The sequence below is a fragment of the Poecilia reticulata genome, chromosome 20 (assembly GCF_904066995.2).
Source record: "Poecilia reticulata chromosome 20, P_reticulata-male-v2, whole genome shotgun sequence".
NCBI classification, from domain to species: Eukaryota; Metazoa; Chordata; class Actinopteri; order Cyprinodontiformes; family Poeciliidae; genus Poecilia; species Poecilia reticulata.
This window is the reverse complement of record NC_088849.1, coordinates 13,567,146-13,587,335: the sequence shown is the minus strand read 5'-3', so window position 1 is coordinate 13,587,335 and position 20,190 is coordinate 13,567,146. Positions and strand designations below refer to the sequence as shown.

General features: G+C 40.7%; 1 protein-coding gene across 2 annotated transcripts in view; it reads right to left on the bottom strand.

Moving 5' to 3' along the window:
- rttn (rotatin) overlaps positions 1-20,190 on the bottom strand; it is a 41,523-nt gene that overhangs the window by 10,139 nt on the left and 11,194 nt on the right. For both annotated transcript variants that reach the window (XM_008438651.2, XM_008438652.2), the window contains exons 18-38: positions 19,969-20,140; positions 19,763-19,862; positions 19,314-19,399; positions 18,701-18,818; positions 18,095-18,191; positions 17,419-17,484; positions 17,105-17,296; positions 10,153-10,395; positions 9,558-9,714; positions 7,768-7,934; positions 7,241-7,460; positions 6,227-6,355; positions 5,749-5,859; positions 5,412-5,570; positions 5,032-5,109; positions 4,261-4,459; positions 4,011-4,120; positions 2,184-2,268; positions 1,774-1,975; positions 1,501-1,591; positions 1,005-1,155 (exon numbers count right to left, since the gene is read on the bottom strand). In XM_008438651.2, the coding sequence (XP_008436873.2) occupies positions 1,005-1,155; positions 1,501-1,591; positions 1,774-1,975; positions 2,184-2,268; positions 4,011-4,120; positions 4,261-4,459; positions 5,032-5,109; positions 5,412-5,570; positions 5,749-5,859; positions 6,227-6,355; positions 7,241-7,460; positions 7,768-7,934; positions 9,558-9,714; positions 10,153-10,395; positions 17,105-17,296; positions 17,419-17,484; positions 18,095-18,191; positions 18,701-18,818; positions 19,314-19,399; positions 19,763-19,862; positions 19,969-20,140 (2,933 nt within the window). The remainder of the gene's footprint in view (positions 1-1,004; positions 1,156-1,500; positions 1,592-1,773; positions 1,976-2,183; positions 2,269-4,010; positions 4,121-4,260; positions 4,460-5,031; positions 5,110-5,411; positions 5,571-5,748; positions 5,860-6,226; positions 6,356-7,240; positions 7,461-7,767; positions 7,935-9,557; positions 9,715-10,152; positions 10,396-17,104; positions 17,297-17,418; positions 17,485-18,094; positions 18,192-18,700; positions 18,819-19,313; positions 19,400-19,762; positions 19,863-19,968; positions 20,141-20,190) is intronic.

Below are 20,190 nucleotides of genomic sequence, written 5' to 3'. Positions count from 1 at the left end.
AGTTCTAAAGTCCATAGATTTTAAAATAAGACACTTTTGTTAGCTGAATCACTGACTTTCACTGACTGGATTAGTACCAAAATACATTTAAGATCTATTGTTGTTGTATCAACTTTCCAGGCCATTAAGGTCTTCAGGCAATAGTTTACTATCCATCCCCAGAATCAAACACAAAGAAACATAATTCAGCTTCTATGCTCCTCAAATCTTGAACAAACTTCTAGAAAACTCCAAAGCAGCCAAAAACCTCGAGTTCCTTTAAATCAAGACTATAAACCTACCTGTTTATAGTTGCCTTTGATTAATAGTAAATGGAACGTTGATCAACATATTAGATGTAAATTTGCTTGGTGAGTTTGAAGCTGGCATTTGGCAAAACATATTTGCTTGTTTCATAATTGGTTACTGTACTATGTTTATATAGTGTAAAGTGCTTTGACATGGTTTTGTATTTGTATCCTGCCCCCCTTTACTCTTATATACCTAAATAACATCCAGTGTAACAGAAATCACCTAGTTAGTAAATAGCATAAGTGTTGTTAAAGGATAAGCTGAAAACCTTGCTTAGCACCGTTCAATCTATTGCACGGAAATGGAAATAGTGTCAGACCACTGTCTTGAAAATATATGTTTACAGATACTCCCCCATTCCAACTCAGCAGAGCTTTTTGTATTCTCCAATGAAGTACAGTTAAAAAATTCAGGGTAAAGATGTGCAAAGCTGCCAGCTGCATACCCAGAAACACTTGTGGTTCTTTAAAATTCACCTTGGGGAGGGCAGGATTTGACATTAAATTCACATTTTATTAGCGAAAAGATTTAAGAACATTTTCTTTCCTTTTCAGAAAAAAAAGACAATTTATTTCTTTTCGATTAGCATCTATCACATAAAATCACACAAAAGGTTGATGTTTGTGGTTATAACAAAAAAACAATTTAAAAATGTTTATGGGGTATCATTACTACTCTATGCAATCTATTTAATCACAGTATGAGAGTCCCACCTAATAATTTGGTATCCAGCATAAGTGCAGCCACCAGGTTAGGCAAGAGCAGCTTCAGAAAGTCCATCTGGCCAATCAGCTCCTTGCTTGCCACGACACAAGACTGCAGCAGTTTGCAAAAGCTCGACAGGAACCGAAGCACTGTAACAAACTGAGAAGCCACACACAAATGAATACAGATTAACAAAGTGTAGGTAAAATAATAACACCCTCTTACCCCATAAAAATCATTTGTTAAGTTGTCAAAGTTGGAGAGAAAAACAAGAAAATGGTAACTATGCTGAAACCCCCCGCCCCCAAAAAAAAACAATTGTATGCTTCCAGCATAAGCTTGTTAAGTATTCCACCCACACTGAATATGTGGAGGTGCACTTAGATAACCTGTTCTGAAACTGGCTCAGAGTTCCAACCCACGTATTTTGTGGCGGATCATGATAATAAAGAAACAACAACTGGAAAACTTCCCGAAACGCTGAGCCGATCCGTGCCGTTTTACCTGACGCTTGACGTCTTCTCTGATTCCGGGAAGGATGCCGGGAGTCCTGAGCTCGCTCAGCCATTTCTCCATGAGTTCGACTTCGACTACACTAAAAGGGGGAAAGAAATATGATGGGATAAGTCTGTCTGCAAAGATGTGAACGGAGAAAAAATAGCGTTCCGATTATAGTTTCATCAGTGTGAACGGTGAAATAAAGGTGCAGCGTGGTACACTAAACACACCAGCCAGAAAGATGTTGTATAGAGACGAACAAAACCTGCGGCCATTTACCTGCTCAGAACCGGCAGTAGCTGGTTCTCTTGAATGGCAGAGAGGGTGAAGTCTGGCAGGATGGCCAGCAGATTACACAGCAGGCCGCAGTGGCCCGTCAAGAGGTCAGGAGTTACTATGACAACCGCTTCCATGCCTGAGGGCTTGCCTGGTTGGGAGTCCTGTGAGGTACTCGAGTTGCTTGTGTCTCTATCACTCTGACCTGCGAGACACGTCAAAAGCCACTGAATCACATCCTGGTCCGTCTCTTGGGCCGAGGTGAAATTACGAGAAGTGAGAGCTTCACTCTCGGAATTGTATATGTTACAGTGGTTTTGGTTTTATGACTGTTCCTGAACACACCACGGGTTACATTTTCCAAAGACAGACAATATTCAAGTTCTATGTGTCCAGACAGACACATGTAGTACCTTGAGCCATCAGTCTGGCAGGAGTATAGTCTGGGATGTCGACTGGGGAGGAAACTTTGGGAGTGTTCAGTCTTGAACTTTTACTCTGCAACAGAAAACAGGAGAGCATGAGGATTCAATTCACTTGAAATATTCTGAGGGGAAATTTCCTCTAATTCACACGATCTGTCGGAACAATCTGTTAGAGGTGAAACTAGTGTAAACCAAACAAAAACAGAAAATCAACAAAACTGCGCTCAAAGAATATGATTGGAACTCCGAAACACAGATATATCTAAGCTACCGTAATTTATTTTTCCCTTTCCAAAATCTTTCTTTTTATTCCTGATGAGCAAATATAATTGAAGATATGAGAATGAAAACTTCACCTTCGAGGAGGAACAACAAGAAAACTATTTTTTCTATGAAAAAGGCACAGTTACTTTATTGAATACAATACCTTCTTGAGTTGAACAGAACCCATTTTACTCACCCAATTGTTATGTGCTGGGGCACAATATGATTTATGTTTATTTATTTATGTTTATGGAGACGTTAGTGATCTTTTGTTAATACGATAGGGCTTGCGTAATGTTTTGTTTTGTATTATTTAGTTATGTTAATTAGGGGCGCTGTTGGCCCGCCTATATATAGGTGGGCTGATGGCATCGTGGACCCCGCCTTCCCTCTCGCTCGTTTGTTTGTCTCAGACCCCGGAACGATGCTGGCCGGTCTGGCCGCTGCGGGCCACAGCCGTTTAGGGTATTTTTGTTAATTTTGTTCTTTTTTTGATTTTGGCCTGGTGTGACCGGTTGTCCTGTTTTCGATTCTTTTTTTTGAAGTAGATTCTTTTCTTTTTCTTAGTCCGGTATCCGCAGAGGCTTCGACGGCCCTGTATAGGGTTGGCCCTCTGCGGTACCGTTTTGTTTCTTTTTGACTGGCTCACCAGGTCCACCTTTTCGTTGCTACTTTTGGGTTTCTTTTATTTTTTTAGGACACGGGATTTGAGGGTTGTTTTTTTTTACTCTTGTCTTCTCCACAGGAGACAAAAAGACCCAGGAGGAAGAAAAAAAATATAAATAAAATCCTGTTTAACCCTCATTTTCGTTTGTCTCGTGTCCCTAAATATGTTGAGTCCCTGGGGGACGTAACACCAATGTTCAATGAATTATAAATGTCTCATTTCCTGGTAAGATATTAAGACTATAAAAATGGGTCAAATAAGCCCCCATTTCAAAATCATTTACTTTCACTGCCTTAAACGCTCTGAGTTCTTACTTGTTTTTACCCAATTACCCAAACATAAGAAGAAAATAAAAATAAAAATGAATTAATGGTACAGATTTTTACTGTGGTTAGAACGTGAATATAGAACCTGTGAAGCTTTCAGTGTGAAGAAGAGAAGGGAAAAAAGTGGGGTTGAAAAACTAAAGATGCATGGACGGATGCAAAAATGAATACACGCAAGGTTTCCCTCAGTGTATCACAAGCCTGGCGGGCCACCGGGCTTTACTTGTGCCCCCACCAGGTTTAGCATCGTTAATTTATCTTTTTTTAAATTATTATTATTGCCTTTTTTAAGACTTTATAGTTGATGTTTAAGTATTAATCTTCCAGTCTTCCAAAAATGCATAATTATCAAGTGATATTTGCAAATTTCCTGTCAACTTTAAACATGTTTTAACTCAAAAACACGGCGGCCGGCTGGATGATTGCCCTAGCGCCCCGGGCACCAGGCTTAGCAAGTTTTCTGGGGGAAGCCCTGAGATGGGTGGATGGACAACAAACGAATTAATGAATGAATCAACAAACGAACAAACAAACTAGTGAGTGGATGGTTTTACGTACTAGAGCATTGCTGACTGCAGTGCTTGAAGTAGAAAGGGAGCCGAAACTCCTTCCAGAGTTGACACTGGGTGCGGGGTCACATCTCCAAGGCAGCAGGGAATTTTCTGAATCTAAGTCAGCGTACACACAGAATTAAACACAACAACACACAAATGTGACACATAGTTATCAAACTTTCGAGCATTAACAAGCCTAATCCTTTTCTTTGCTTGTAATCCATCATGACGACTGTAAGGAAGTCGGGGTTTACCAGCTAAAGAGCTTTCCTGAAGGCTGGGATTACCGCTCCCACCAGGCCGTGGCAGCAGGTCGAAGGTGTACCTGCCACGGTAGCAAGTCGAGGCAGAGAGAGCCACACTGTGGAAATACTGACAGTGGTACAGCAGAGCCTGCAGTGCTGGAAGACCCACCAAAGACACACCGGAAACCTCATCGTGGACACACGGGTGCTGAAGGGAAAAAAAAAAAGAAAGAAAGAAGGAAAAAAAAAAAAAAACTTTAGTTTGAGTTCTCTTACATTTTTGACATTAGGAAAAAAACAACTTGTCAGAGATGAAAGATATAATTTAAGTTGCAATATGGATATAGATGACATTTTAAAAATGTCTAAGAGATGACATTGTGTGTCCTAGATTTTTAGTTCCTCTTTCCCCAAATGCTTCCCACACAGCTACTCACAAAACTCTTTTGAGAACTTCTATCTGCGCCGTCTTTTAGAAACTGCCTCACACATACAGGTCTCTATCCAAGTACCTGCATCCTTTTTTTAGAATGCCTTTGGAGTTTTGACTGAGCGCTTAATTAAGCCGGATGCGAATTCTCTATGCGTGCACCTAAATCTAAATTAATATTTAACTCAGCAACATGCCTGATCTGAACTCAAAAGCAGTTTCCTCTATAAACAAGAGATCTGGGGAGGGTAAGAGAGCAGATCCAGATGGAAGAAAACAGAAAGAAAATGGGGTAGAAAAAGGTTCATGGTCTGTAAAAGGGCTTTTAACTGGCAGGCAGATCTGCTGACCTGCCAGTGGGAGTCCTTGGCCTCCTCTGCGTTGGCAGGCATAGGCATCACCAGCAAGTTCTGCAAGATAAACACAGCCTGGACACACAAACCAAGGAGAGGGAGAAACACACACACACACGTACACACACATACAGTCTTGGTTAAGGTGGACTGCACCAGCAACAGTGCCATCTGCCTGTATTTGGTTGGTAATACATTGTTCTGAGCACTTGAGTGGTTTTGCTTATTTAAGGTGGCAGATCATAAGTTGCATTACCTTGAAATAAAAGCGATAAATACTCAAATAGCTACATTTTGACACATTGTGAAAAGTCATATAATGCAGTAAAAACATAACAAAAGAGCTCTTTCATCACAAGGGAGTTTTTCCAACGCACCTCTCTGCGAACCATGCTGCTCTCCTGTTGATCCAAGAGGATGTTGAGCAGTGTGCCCCACAGACCTCCGCTGATGTTCTGACAGCTGGCACACAGAATCTGGCAGCCGCTGGGCATGGAGGAGAGAGCAGCACCTAAACTCAGACTGGCAAACCTCACCTGACAGAAAAGGAGAAAACACATGCTAAAATGGTGCATCGAAGCCCGCTGGTTCCTCATAAGTCAGGGAAATCACCTTACTTTGCAATGCGTTTGGTATGAGTTTCAAAATGTCCAAAATGTCAAACATGCAAAAGTTGAGAGTTCATGAAGGGAAGGTGAAAAATAACTGCTTTACCTCTTGATCTCGGTCCACCCAGAGCGGGATTAGCCACGCCAAACCAAGCTGAGAGCCGCTACTTTCCTCTGTGGTGTCGTTAGCCCCAAAAGACCACTGGCTTATGAAGTCCTAATGTTGGAACAAAGCTCAATTTAAATGTAACATTCTGTTATCTAGTCGTCCATAGATCCATAGAAAAGTGCCTTGCAAAGGCACTATAACAATTTTGTTAGCAGACTATGCAGACTCTGTTGACTACAATACTTCTGAAGGCAACTTGCTGAATCTTATTCAGGGGCATCAGAGTAAAGGGGATGGCACTCTCTTTTCATATTTCTGAAACATTTTTAAAAACATTTGCTGTCCACCTTACAACTATGTCGTAATTTGTGGTGGTTCGTCACATAAAAATACAATGAGTTGTGTCATTACATTGTAGTTACAATTATTCCAGCTACATTAGGTTATAATGGTAAAATGTTACAATGACACTTGCCTTATCCTTGTTTTCCATCATCATCTCATGGGACAGGTGAAGCAAGCAAATAATGGCATTCTTTGTCACACCTTTCCCCATGAATGACAAGGAGTTCCCTCTCCACTCAACGTAAAATGAAGAAATCACCTGTGTGAGTGATACAGAAATGTCTTCCTAAAAATTACACATCATACAAAACTATGATTCAAAGACAGATTTGGCTGGCGTGCATTCCCTGTGTCATTAACTTGACAGTACAAAGCAAACTCGAAAGCCTGAGCTTACAGTAAGTTCTGTTTTTATTCAGAGCCAATCGTATGCTCGTCGAGCACTGCATCCAAATGAAACTTTAATACAGCTGAGAGACTAATTAGTTTGTTTTTGTGTGCCATCAGTATGTGAGACTGCACAGAAGAGCAGATGAGGAGAGAGGAGCCAAAGGCCTGCAGAGCTCTAGGACCCCACGCTGCCAGAAAAGTCAGTGGAGAGGCCAGTCAGACAATTAAAAGAGAGGATAACTCTGTGGTTTTAGATTAATTAAGTAAATTGAAAAAAGAATTTGTCTTTAAATATGCACTTGTTTCATTATTATACATTTGTATTGGAATAAAACAAGAAAGCGTATTTATGATGTAAACAGAGCGAGTCCACAAGATGCCAACGAACTTTTGACACCTTTGTGCCGATGACTGTTGTACAGGCTGGTCTTCACTTTGTTAGTCGATTGTTTTACGCACTGCTGCACAACTGAACAGATGGAAAATGCGAGGGTGATTAATCTCATCAGCATCTTCTCGGCGTGGCACGTCTGATCACCGAGGTTTTTGTCAATTGCAATTCATGTCTCAAGTCCATTTTGCTGCATTTTTTGCTCATTCCTCAGAAATTTCCATGTTTTACCATTTTAACATTTCCGCAGGCACTTTAATATCTGCATAACAAGTGGGAGGTTGGCACAAGCCCCTTCCAAACTCGAGGATATGAGCGCGCACACACACACAAATACAAGACCGGGGGGGCATTCACACTCACCTCTAATAATCCACTGAGATATTTGGAGCAGAGGGAGCTGGGCTCCAGGTCAGGGCAGTGGGAGCTCCAGCCAGGCTGGGCAGTCAGGCTGACCATGCCCTGCAGTGCCCTCTCCAGGCTGGGAAGGCCATAGAAACGTGGGGCATCAGACAACCGCAAGCTCTGCAGCAAGCGCAGCGCCAGCTGGCTCTTAAAGGGACCTGCTAATGCCAAACATAGCCTGGACAGACAGGAAAGGAGACAGCGAGAAAAGAAGCAAAGCAGACAGGCAGAGGAGAAAGAAAAATAGACGACAGAAATAAAGTGGAAGGAAAATTAGGAATTGATGTTAGTGCGCTTTCCCCTTTTTTATTATTATTACTATTTTTACACAGCACACAAACTGAAAAACATTACAGGATGGGTTCTTTCTTCATTCTTCAAGCTTTACAATTTTGATCTTTTCATATCTGAAACAAACAGTGATGGAATAACACACTTTGGTGTTAAAGTAAAAGATAACAGATTTACGTTTGATATTAACCTACCTGTCAGTTGTGTTTGACAGCCTGATCAGAAGCGTATTAAAGAACTTTATGAGTTCTCTCTGCAGCCTCTGGTTTACGTGGCTCTTAATCTCCTCAGGATCTTCTAAACTCTGAGTCAACATGTGCGACTCCATACCAAGAAGCAAATGAAGAAGAGCAGCGGTCTCCTAGGAAATTAGTGGATAAACAGAATTAATTTGTACGATTTGATTAAATTTGATTTTGTGCTTAATATTTAAATGTCTCCCAACTCATTTTTATTTATCCAAATCAATTATTTATTCAAACAGATTACTAGTGTGTTTATTAGTTTGTCTACTCAACTTAAATATTTTAAAATGCATTACCGGGGTGAGAATTTTGCCATGAACTGAAAAACTAAAAAATGAATTAAGTGGCTTGTCTGCAAATCGGCTCAATTCAAAATAATATAATTCAGTTTTTTTTTTTTCAGTAATTCAAACTCTTAGGATTACATGATGATGAAGGAAAGTGGAAACACTGTCAGTCACAATAGTTATGACTTATGTGACATATTTTTCTATATTAATGAATTGTATAAGAGTATCTTTGACACCTAAAGGAAACATCTTTAAAGATAGATTGATACTGTAAACTACACTAATCTTTGGAGTATATTTAGAGTGTTGTGAATTGGCATTTTACTTGCTAATGTAATTTTTATGCAGTTAGGAATCAATGTTGTCACCATTGCAAGATTTTCTGTCATGCTGCCCGACTTTACAGTTCCAGAGATGGAACTGTAATAATGCGGACTTCGAATAAGGGTCTGTATTCTTTTTAATATGTTATGAAGGTAACGTTAACACATTTTCTTCCTTCCAGAAACACAAGTTATAAACTCATATTCCCCTTGGGTTTCTGGAAAAACCAATAAGCTCATGAGAGTTCTTAAATTTATAATCAGTTTTAATCAACTCAGATTGTTTGTGTTTGAATTATTAGCATTGAATCTGGAATCTCCTCTTGCTTCTTCTAGATTTGATACAAGTAGCTCTTTTTTTAAAGTAAGCACAGCTTCACCAAACACTTGTATTTCTTTAAAAGAAAACAAAATCTCTTGGCTGCCACATGGCAAAAAAATAAATAAATTACTGATCAGTGCACACTTCATGAGGGTATATGAGGCGACAGATGTTCCTGAAACAGCTCAGTAATTACAGAAAAACAGAGGAGAGCAGCGAGGCTAACCCCTACTAGGCATTAAATCTGAGTCTTCTTTAGCCACCGGGGAAGGACTTATTGTCTACACACATATTAATGAGAAAACCAAGGTGAGACTGATTGAAGACAGAAAGTAGCTCTCCTTACTATAACAGACGGGTAATTCGAAATAAGAGCCCCAACATTTTTTTTAAGAGCTTAGGAAATAATATCTGCCATGTCTAAGGGGAAAAGCTGTTTTTCTGTTGTTTTGAGACCGTAATGTGTTCAGGGTGTTTTATCAATCTGCCTGATTTATTCAGGGTTTGATTGCTGCTATATACTGTAAGCAGCTGCATTGAGGAACTTATTTAGAAAACTACTTTGTGGAGATGTGATGCACATATGGTTCAGATGGTTGAGACTGATGAGAAATGACTCATTTATATTCGCATATTAAAGCTAACAGTCCCAAATCACATCTATCGCATCACTCAAAGAACATGATGCAAAAAACATTAAAAAAACTGTGATTATTTCTTTGCACCATAATCCTAAGCAGAGCATTATGCTGGTGCAGCAGGTTTTACTTTAATGCTTGTCCATAAAGTGTCAATGATCTGGACCTGGTTGAGAAGCAGCTCCAGTATCCAGCGTAGGTCATGGTCCCCTTGGTCAGAGGTACACTCTGTGGGAATTTGTTTGAAGTAGGCATTCAAAAATGTCACAATTCCCACCAGCAACCTTTCATCCTCAACAGAGGCCGGGCGCACCTGGAGAAACCTGCAGGGAGGAAGAGACAGAGCATGTGACAATCCTGGCAAGAGAGGCACTGCTGAAAGGCTGTTCGCATATTCCATGCACGTACTAAGCAACACATTTTCCTGTTGTGTTTGTTTACGCTTTTCTTTATGATGAAACATAACAAAGTAACTTTATTAACTAGAAAGTATTCATACCCCTTAAGCTCAGGGTTTCCCCCAGTGTATGATAAGCCTGGCGGGCCACCAGGCTTTACTTGCGACTTATCAACGATTTTTGATTAAAAAAAAAAAGATTTAGTACTTGTTCAAACATTCAACTTAATCAGCGTTTTATAGCACTCCCAAACATAATAATTCCCACAATTTTGATCAGAAACAGCAGACATTTTACCGTCATGGGCATTCACAAGTACTGTATATCAACTATGAATATTTTTTGAATGCATTTGCAGAATACCTGGTCAACACTGTCTGCCAGCCGAGCAACTGGAGGATGTCTCTGCAGCTGTGGGTGGGAACATGTGGGAGAGCCAGTCTGTTAAACAACAAGTAGAGGCTGAGCCTGGACAGGGCAGAGGCCACGGATTTGTGCCCTGCTGCAGTCTCGATGGCATGGATGCAGTCGCGGAGCGCAGCTGGAGGGTGCGCTGCCCGGAGCAACAAGAGCTGCGACTTCGACAGCTTCAAGTCAGGGTGAAATCTGTTGGAGAGGGTAAAAAAAGTAAGTTGTGGCCAGATTGTATAGCTGTAATAACCCACAGGCAACAATAATTTGCAAACCATCAGAAGATAAGACAGATTTCTTTTTTTCATAGTAAGTCACACTAGTTACAATCAAGTAGCACAAAGTAGCAGCCAATACATAATTAAACCATAATGTTACAGAGCAGCCCATGCAAATATTAAGAGTAATGCATGTTAAGCATCTGCTCTTCACCCAGTCGCAGCACCACACAGGATCTCAGATGGATTGAACCACCAATGGTGTGTTTCAAATGTCTTAATCAAGCTGGTTAAAACTGTAGAGAGACATTCTCATTTGTTTGAATTAGGTCACATTAGGAGAAAACGAAGACGGATGAACACAATATGCCACAACTCTGGTGCTAATACGCTGCTGAACTCCCCGCTGGAGACGGTGTTGTTCAAGAGTAATACGTGGAAGGATCTCTGTTCGCATGAAAATCCTGTTACAGACTTATTGCTCTGATCCTTTGATCCAACATTAGCATTCTTTTTTCAAACTAGTGTATTTGAAATATGACTATATCAGTAAACATACTGAATATGACGGCATTACTATATGTTATGCAACTTACAAAAGTGTTGCCTGAAATAACACCAAATTATTATGTGGTAAAAAAAAAATTATACATATATATATATATATATATATATAATTTTTTTTTTTCCCCTGCGACTAAAGCAATCGGAGGCCGTTTATTTTATACATAGTTAGAGAATGGTGGATTGACAATGAGTAATAACGGCTATCTAACACTTAAATGCAGTTGTCATTAACCTTACCTGTTATTATATCCTTAAAATAATGATTTTTCAGTCAGGTTTCCCGAGGCAAAATCACACCGGAAATAAAGAGGCACCCCGTCGAGTCAGAATGGAATTTTGTGACGTCATGTGAAAAGGGTCTATAGGTCACTTTTAAATATCCCTTAGCAAGATGGAAAATTGCAGATTGCAATTATTTATGCTATTGTAGGGTTTTGGCGATTTCTTGCCGTCTGTTTTCAGGGTAAAGTTGCTTTGAAAGTCAGACTTTGACATGGAGGCTGCTGGTTTTTTGTTTTTAGTTCTTACCCAATTTAAAATCTGATTACCACCTCTTTAAGACTTTACATAAAATTTTAAAAGCTTTTAAACCTTGTCTATAATTAGATTCTCAAGGGACCACCTACTCCCTCCACCCTGGCATTGTTCAGACAGACCTGTGGCGCCACCTCAGCGCCCCCGAGAGGTCCTTCATGAAGATTGCCAAACCTTTCACCAAAGACTCTGTGGAGGGAGCTTAGACCACGATATACTGCGCCGTGGAGCCGACTCTAGAAAAGGAGAGCGGTGGATATTACAGGTACTGCCAGTTCAAAGTTAACCAGCTAGTTGACTGTTAATGACTTGTGGGCTTTGTGGGATTTATCTCCATAAATGGCCAATTTGTGTGATGAAATATAGACATAAAGTAGTTCATCTCAACCTCTGGTTGTTTGCAGCGGCTGCGCAACTGCTAAATGCTCTGCTGCTGGAAAGGACGACGAGTTGGCGCATAAGCTGTGGGAGCTGAACTGCAAGATGCTGTCCTTGTCGTGGGATTAAGGACTTTCATCCCATTTATTTTACAAACTCATTCCTTTTAACGCCTTCATAGAATACTTGTTACTCCAAAGAACCGCCAGCAAATCAAGAAGCACCAGTAACTCAAGAACCACCAGTTAAACCAGAACCACCAGTAATGAAGGAGCCAGCAGTTAGAGCAAGCACAGGTTTTACAGACCAGAGGAACTAGTAGATCCATGATGGGACCCAGTATATCAGAGTTCCACTCTGTTAAATGGTCTTTAAAACGGTCCTTCCCGACGTACCAACTTTTCTCACAACTAACTGTGGTTCTGGGTTCTCTTGTTCCGATTTAGCCAGCCTCTCTCGAAGCAGAGCATTTTCATGAATCAACTCCTTGTTCTTCCTGTACAGGTCCTCGATTCTTTGGCGGTTTGTCACCTGCTGGCTTTGCAGATTGTCCAGTTCTTTCAAGAGATCGTCCTTTTCTCTAGTCTGATGATCCAAAGTCTCCTATGCCGTTTTCAGCTGTCAGTAGCTCCTGAACTTCTCTTCTGAGACATATTTGGATGTCTTCTAACGATTCCACTTCTTCTCTCACTTCCTTGTACTTGGGCTCTCTGTCATTAGGCTCTGCACGAACCGACACTAGCTGCACACGCAGAGCATTGGTTTGACTTTCAAGAATGTGATATTGTGCTTCTAGGCGACCAGGCCATGACGGTCTGATTGAGAGCCTTAACAGAACCCTTTATGAGAAGGCTTTTAAACCCAAAGTCAGTGGGGTGTTAAATTTACACCATGCTACAAAGCACTGCCATCTGGACTACTTTGTGTGTTTCTCCTCCATCTCAGCGTTCCTTGGAAATGCATCCCAAACAAACTACGCAGCAGCCAACTCTTTTCTTAACTTGTTCTGCCACTTCAGGTGAAAACTCGGGCTGCCTGGGCAGTCCATCAACTGGGGGGCTCTGAACCTCGGTCTGCTCCTCAACAAGGAACACATCCATCGCTTTCTGGAGGCAAAGGGGATGATGATGTTGGGTGTTGCAGAAGTCCATAAAAGCTTGGAGCAATGCCTCATCCTGAATCGGCCGCAGCAGGGTGTCTGCAGGTTTCACTTCAGGAACATCAGATACAACATCCTCTCTCAAAATAAAACCTTGACCTTACGTCTTTCTGCATTAGTCAATGAGGCTTTCCAAAAATCCAAAGAGGAAGAGTCTAAAACCAAACAAAGTGATTCTGTCTCACCAAAAGAATATGTTTTCTCTTTGCTCAGCGAGACAATAGGCATTGATCAGAGTGAGCTGAGTGATGACTCCCCTCTGTCATCCTTAGGCATGGACTCCTTGCAGGCAATGACTCTGCAGAATATGATGTTTCAGGAGAGAGGAGTGAATGTGCCTCTGGTGAAGCTGTTGGATCCCAACGCCACAATATCGACAGTGGTAACCATACTGAGTGAAGCAAACGTCAACGAAAAGTCTCCCACAGATGAAGACAAGAATGACGTTGATGTTTTAACAAGATTATAAAAAATAAAACAGCGGTAGTTTACCGCGCCCATTACGTTGATTGAGACACCGGCTGAGATTTCATAACTTCCCCAGAAACCTCTTCGGGGCTCCCTGGTCCTCTGACGTCAGGCTCGATGGGCAAACTGTGGTGATCACAGGCGCAAACACCGGGATAGGCAAAGAGACGGCCATCGATCTGGCTAAAAGAGGTAAACGGCTCAATCAAACCTGGTTTCTGATCTTTACTCGGTTCACATTGGGTACTTTAAATTATCTCGACATCACAACAAACAAAAATAATAAGTTTGTCAAGATATGAAGGTCTCATAGTGGAAAGGATCAAGTCATTAAAAACGTGTCATTCTTAGGACTTCATAAATTATGGCTGCAACTAGAAGCTCAACCTCCTCATCAACAATGCAGGTGTGATGGTTTGTCCGTACGGGAAGACAGCCGTTGGCTTCGAGATGCAGATTGGAGTCAATCACTTTGGTAAATATAACTAATCACAAACAAACTTGGTCAATAATAACATGATACACATCCGTGATTATTCTGCTACATCAGATAATTCCAATATTATTATTAACACAGCATTTTTGTTAAAATAGAAGTTTAATGCGTTTAATTAGCCCTCAACATAATTTCTGTAAAACATTTGAATTTAAGTTGAAATGTAAGCCCTTTTCTTTCTTTATGTCACTACCTGCTGACTTACTTGTTGATGGACCTGATTAAAAGGTTGGCCCCGGCCAGAATCGTGAACGTGTCCTCCATGGCTCATTCCTGGGGCTCCATCAACCTGCAGGACATCAACAACGAGAAAAGCTACAAGAGCAAAGCTTAAGCTCAGAGCAAGCTCGCCAACGTGCTCTTCGCCCGCTCACTGGCCAAAAGACTGGAAGGTCTGTCACAACCTCATCGCTGCCATTTAAGTTATTATACAGTTAATTTAAAATTATTGTTGGAAATTTACGTTTTTGGAGCTTTATTTATTTTTATTTCCCAGGAATAAAATTATAGAAATAAAATAATGGGAAAATAATTCTTTAAAATAATGGTTTGTGAAAGAATTAGAAGTTGTGAGAATAAAAACAAGCTCCAGCAAATTCAGAGATACTGATTATGCTAAATTCATACTGTTTGTTGTTGCTGTTTTTTGTACTTCCATTTGGAACTCAACTACTTTGAAAAACATCCCAAATGCTTAAATGTATTTGCCAATAAATTACTGTTTCCCTGTGTCTGTCAAACAGGAAGTTTCAAAAAGCTCTTGAGAAGTCGCACTTTTGCCGTTACCTAGCAACCCCAGTGGAACTCTGCCCCTCCCCCACACAATCGTTACCTAGCAACCCAGGAGAGTTCCAGCACTTTTGTGGAATGATTTTCCCGCTTCAAGAAAACGGGACCCTTTTCACAGTGAAGTCACAAAATTCCATTCCGACTCGATGGGGTGTATCTTTAGTTCCAGTGTGTGGAGTTAACGCTGTTTCTGGACTCTAAAGCAGCTGCCACAAATTGCACTATTTGCAAACATTTTTTCTTCATCAACATAATCTAAACTGGACAAATTCCTCTCTGAATAATACCAGTTTGACTACGAAGATACTATTTTGTTTTTTTTTCTAGCTGTTAGTTGATATGCTAGGATAGCAATAGTAATTTGTACCCTTTCTGTTTTGGAAATAAAACGTATTTAGGCTCTAATCTTAATCAGGTGTTTATGGTATAGACTGAGGTTGCCGCCCGTCACGTAAATGCATGATCGTAAAGATCCCGTATTAACCCCTCCTCACGTCATAAGCTAGTTTCACCACCCGCTCAGTAGCGACATTTCCCGTAGTCTCAAGTCCAAAACTTGACAGTTATGCCAAACACCCGCTACTCCATCAGGTGGAGCGCACCAGGTATATATATTCATTCACTGCAAACTCGATTGGGCTGTGGAAAACCACCCTTGAAGCCAACTGCAAACCACTTGCACAAGTGTCCATCAAATGTGGCATATACCAAGGAGATGCTCTGTCCCCACTGCTGTTCTGCATAGGCCTGAATCCCCTCAGCTAAATTATCAACAAGACTGGCTACGGATACCGACTCAAGAATGGGGCCACAATCAGTCACCTCCTCTACATGGATGACATCAACCTGTACGCCAAGAGCGAGCGAGACATCGACTCACTGATCCACACCACCAGGATCTACAGCACTGACATTGGGATGTCATTCGGACTAGAGAAGTGTGGTCGGATGGTTACAAAGAGAGGGAAGGTCGTCCACACAGAAGGGGTCTCACTCTCAGAACAATAGCAGACATTGAGGACAGTTACAAGTACCTGGTAATACCACAAGCAAATGGCAACCTTGATGAGGTCACAAGGAAAGGAGCCACAGCCAAATACCTCCAACGAATAAGGCAAGTCCTGAGAAGCCAGCTCAATGGCAAGAACAAGATCTGTGCAATAAACAGCTATGCCTTACCAGTAATAAGATACCATGCTGGAATAATTAGCTGGCCAATGGAAGAGATAAAGGTCACATACGTTAAGACTTGGAAGCTACTAACCATGCATGGAGGGTTCCACCCCAAATCCAGCACCTGGAGACTGTACACAAGCCATAAGGAAGGAGGCAGAGGACTAGCAAGTGTGAGAGCCACTGTCCAGGATGAAACATCCAAAATCCATAAATACATCAAGGACAAAGCCTCAACAGACGATGTGCTCAGCTAATGTCTCAGACAATAGGGACCAGAGGACGAGGTGCTGGAGGTACCATCATGGAATGGGATTGTCGGTGGTACATGGGATGTACCACCGAAAAATAACCGAAGTGGCTGATATCAGGAAATCCTACCAATGGCTGGAAAAAGCTGGACTCAAGGACAGCACAGAGGCACTCATCTTGGATGCACAGGATCAGGCCCTAAACACCAGAGCAATGGAGGCTCAGATCTACCACACCAGACAAGACCCAAGGTGTAGGTTGTGCAAGGAGGCACCTGAGACAGTCCAGCACATAACAGCAGGGTGCAAGATGCTGGCAGGGAAAGCATACATGGAACGACATAACCAAGTGCCGGGCATAGTGTACAGAAACATCTGTGCAGAATATGGACTGGAAGATCAAAGTGGGGAACACCCCCAAAGGTGGTGGAGAATAACTGAGCTAAGATCCGGTGGGACTTCCAGATCCAGACAGACAAAATGGTAATGACGAACCAACCGGACATTGTGGTGGTGGATAAACAACAGAGGAAAGCCGTTGTGGTGGATGTAGCAATACCAAGTGATTACAACATCAGAAAAAAAAAGCAAAAGAACAGGCACAACATCAGACATCTCAGTCCACAAATGTGCAGTTCTAGGCATAGCCAAGATACTACGCAGAACCCTCAAGCTCCCAGGCCTCTGGTAGAGGACCCGAGCTCAGAGGATGAAAGAGACCACCCGTGGAGGGTGAGAAGGGAATATATATATATATATATATATATATATATATATATATATATACAGAAAAATTACTGCAGACATTAGTATACTGAAAATAATTTTAAAATATACCACAGTATATAACAAATTAAAGGCAGAGCCTTACTCATCAGCGTCATAGTCAACACTGTTTGATTTTTCCAGGAGATTATCTATCCCAGAATGCCATGCAGCATTCCAGGCCACCTGCAAGGCTTGGCGGGCAAGACTCAGGGTCAAAAGGTCAGAGGAAGGAGCCAAGACGCAGCAGTACGGGCTGACCGCATGGTGAGTTGCTGTCTTGAAGGGAATGTTGTACCTTTAGGAAACAACGGTGAAATGTTAGAGATCTTTGGGTATTATCCTTTGTTAGACGATATCATGAGCTAAAGCTAAGAAAAGTGATGTTTTTTTTGTTCCACGTCTCTTGACGAGGCCTACCTCCGTACTGCAGCTACTGGCAGGGAAAATGGTGAAAGAGTCGCATCTGAAGTGGATTTATCTGACCTGATAAGAAAAATAATCATGGATGGAAAATATACATTTTTAAAGTAAAATTAAGTGGCGTTTTGTTCACAAACAATTGTACAATTCAAATATAACACATTCTGTTCATAAATGTTGATTGGTACATCAACATTTCACAAAGTTCATAAAAGGCAAAGACAAAAGTACTCTGATTTGTATTTGGAATAAAAAGGAAACTTAAAATTGGCTTTTAAGCTAACATCAGGTGAAAGAAAACCATAAAATATGCTATTTATTTATTTAGTCTATACACTGAATATTTGAAAAAACAGTTGCGTGTTTTCGGCATTTTCCGTGAATCCAAATCTAAAGAGTTTTCATTAGATTTTGGATATCCAGCTGTCAGTTCAGGTTTATACAAGTATGGTTGTATGTCATTGAAGCTTGTTTGTGGAGGTGTTGCATTTTTCTTGAATAAATAATGATTGATAACAATTGTAAAAATAAAAAAAATTGTCCATTAAATGTACTGCAGGGACCAAACTATATTTAAAATTTGTTGAACTTAATTCACAGAAAACCCTGGTATGTAACTTTGATACAGGAAAATGTGTTGTTGTAGTGTAATTGTGAAAAAATATGAACCAACCATGTTTCAATGCAGGCGATCTCATCAAAAAGCAGCAAACACATGAGGACGGCCACCTCACCGTTATTGCCTTTGATCTCCTTCAATATCAAGGAAGCTACAATGAAAAAAACATCCATATAATAACCAAAGTTAATGAATGCATATTTTAAAATATGAATTCAAAATCCAATTCACACCTTTAGGCTCAAAACTGACGTTTAAATTTTTTTTAATTTAGCATGTATAAAACCTTGTACATATTTAGCTAAAATCTCTCTTTTCCAAATCAGACTTAAAACTCAAGTCTGGTACAAGGGAATTTTCATATTATACAAAGAAAACAAAAACTGAGCTACAAATTATAAGATACATTTTTTAGCTGCACTACTTTTCAGCAACTCTTGTTAAAAAAAAAATCAAGTTGTTAGCACTAAAGCTGAGCAACACATCAACAAGTTGCATCATAGATATATACTCATACTTCATATTATATGCCACTTACTGAAGCACAACAACATGTCTAAAAACAAAACACACAAGTGGACGACTTGGGGATTTTTGTTCACAAGGCACTCGACACAGAGTGCATGGCTGGTACTAAATGAGGTGTGTTGCTGTGCGTACCCCTGAGCAGTGTGAGGAGCAGGCGGTTGTGTTGCGCCAGGCTGTGCCTCAGAGACGGATCGGCATACACTAGTTTTCTCAAGATGCATACACACGGCTCCAGAAGACAATCGAGGCTCTGGGGAGCAACGCATTCATAAGTACAAGATTAATAACATATGAAGCTGCAGAACGCAGATACACTGTCAAATTTTATTTTTAAGCTAAGCCACAATTTACTGACTGGTGCATCTCCTGTAAACAGCCTTTTTTATCATAGCTTAGTTAAGTTTTTGTTGTCATTATCCGCTCTCCGACATGTTAGCTAGACTTGTTGGACAATCACCCGCGGCGCTTTCTGATTCCAGAACTGGAAATGATCAGCAGACTGAAGTAATTTTGGGCTGAGGGCAGAAATCACTGTTGAGCACGGCCTGTCTGACACTATTAGCATAGGCCATTTCATTCTCCAATCATCCACGCCTCAGTGGCTTTAGTCCACACAAGCACAAACACATACAGTACGACCAAACACACATACACTGGTTTGTTTTATTCGACTCGACTAAAGGATTTATTCAACAATCATTATTTACTTTCTTGCCAAAGTTGTATGTTTTGTATTTTTTTTTACCTTGTTGCCATCTACATTGTCTGTGATAAGAGAAATTACTCTCTCTGTGATGCCGAGACTCGTCAGTACCGAGTGCATTGATTTGTCTGTGAGACAGAAAGAGATCAAATTTCAGCAACAAACATTTGTTTATGTTTTCTGTTTGCCTAAACATATTGCAGCGGTAAGGAAGAAATGCAGCAGAAGCATCTGCCAAGTGCAGTTTTCACAAGAGGAAATACACACAGTCATCAAACTTTTAAACTTTGCTTCTCAATTTATAATGAGCATAACACTTTCAACTAAAATAAAATAAAAAAAAAAGCTAGCAACTACTTTCTGTCAGCATGCAAGAAAGAGACGATGTGGGTCACTCAAAAAGTATGCAAGGATATAAATCATATAAATAATACTGTTCTTTTAGTTGTTGTTTTTTTATCTAATCTAATAAGATTTTGTAGGCTTCTCACCTTGTAGCACGACAAAAAGCTGCTCTGCTGCCGATCTTCTGAGAGAGATGTCTATTGTCTCCGAGTCCAGGATGCAAAACAGCTTTTCTACTGATTCCACCTAAGAAAGAAAAAAAAAATCATAAACACACAAAATAAGCTGTCTCGCCTCCTAAAAATGTTTATTTTTTTTTTAAGTCATTTTTTTTCTATATGTGGCTTTGTACCTTTAGAATGGACTTATTGATGGTGTCCAGAGTGACATCTACAGGGTTTCTGAGGCAGAAGAGGTTGGGAAGAGACGCGACCGCTGATTGATCTGCGAATACTCTGCTGGGGTTTGCATCAGCGTGGCTGGTTAGGTGGGGCAAGATGTGATGCACTGCAGCTACTCTGACACTGTTGAGAGCAAGTTTTAGGAGACCTTAACGAACGCTTTGAGGTAAATT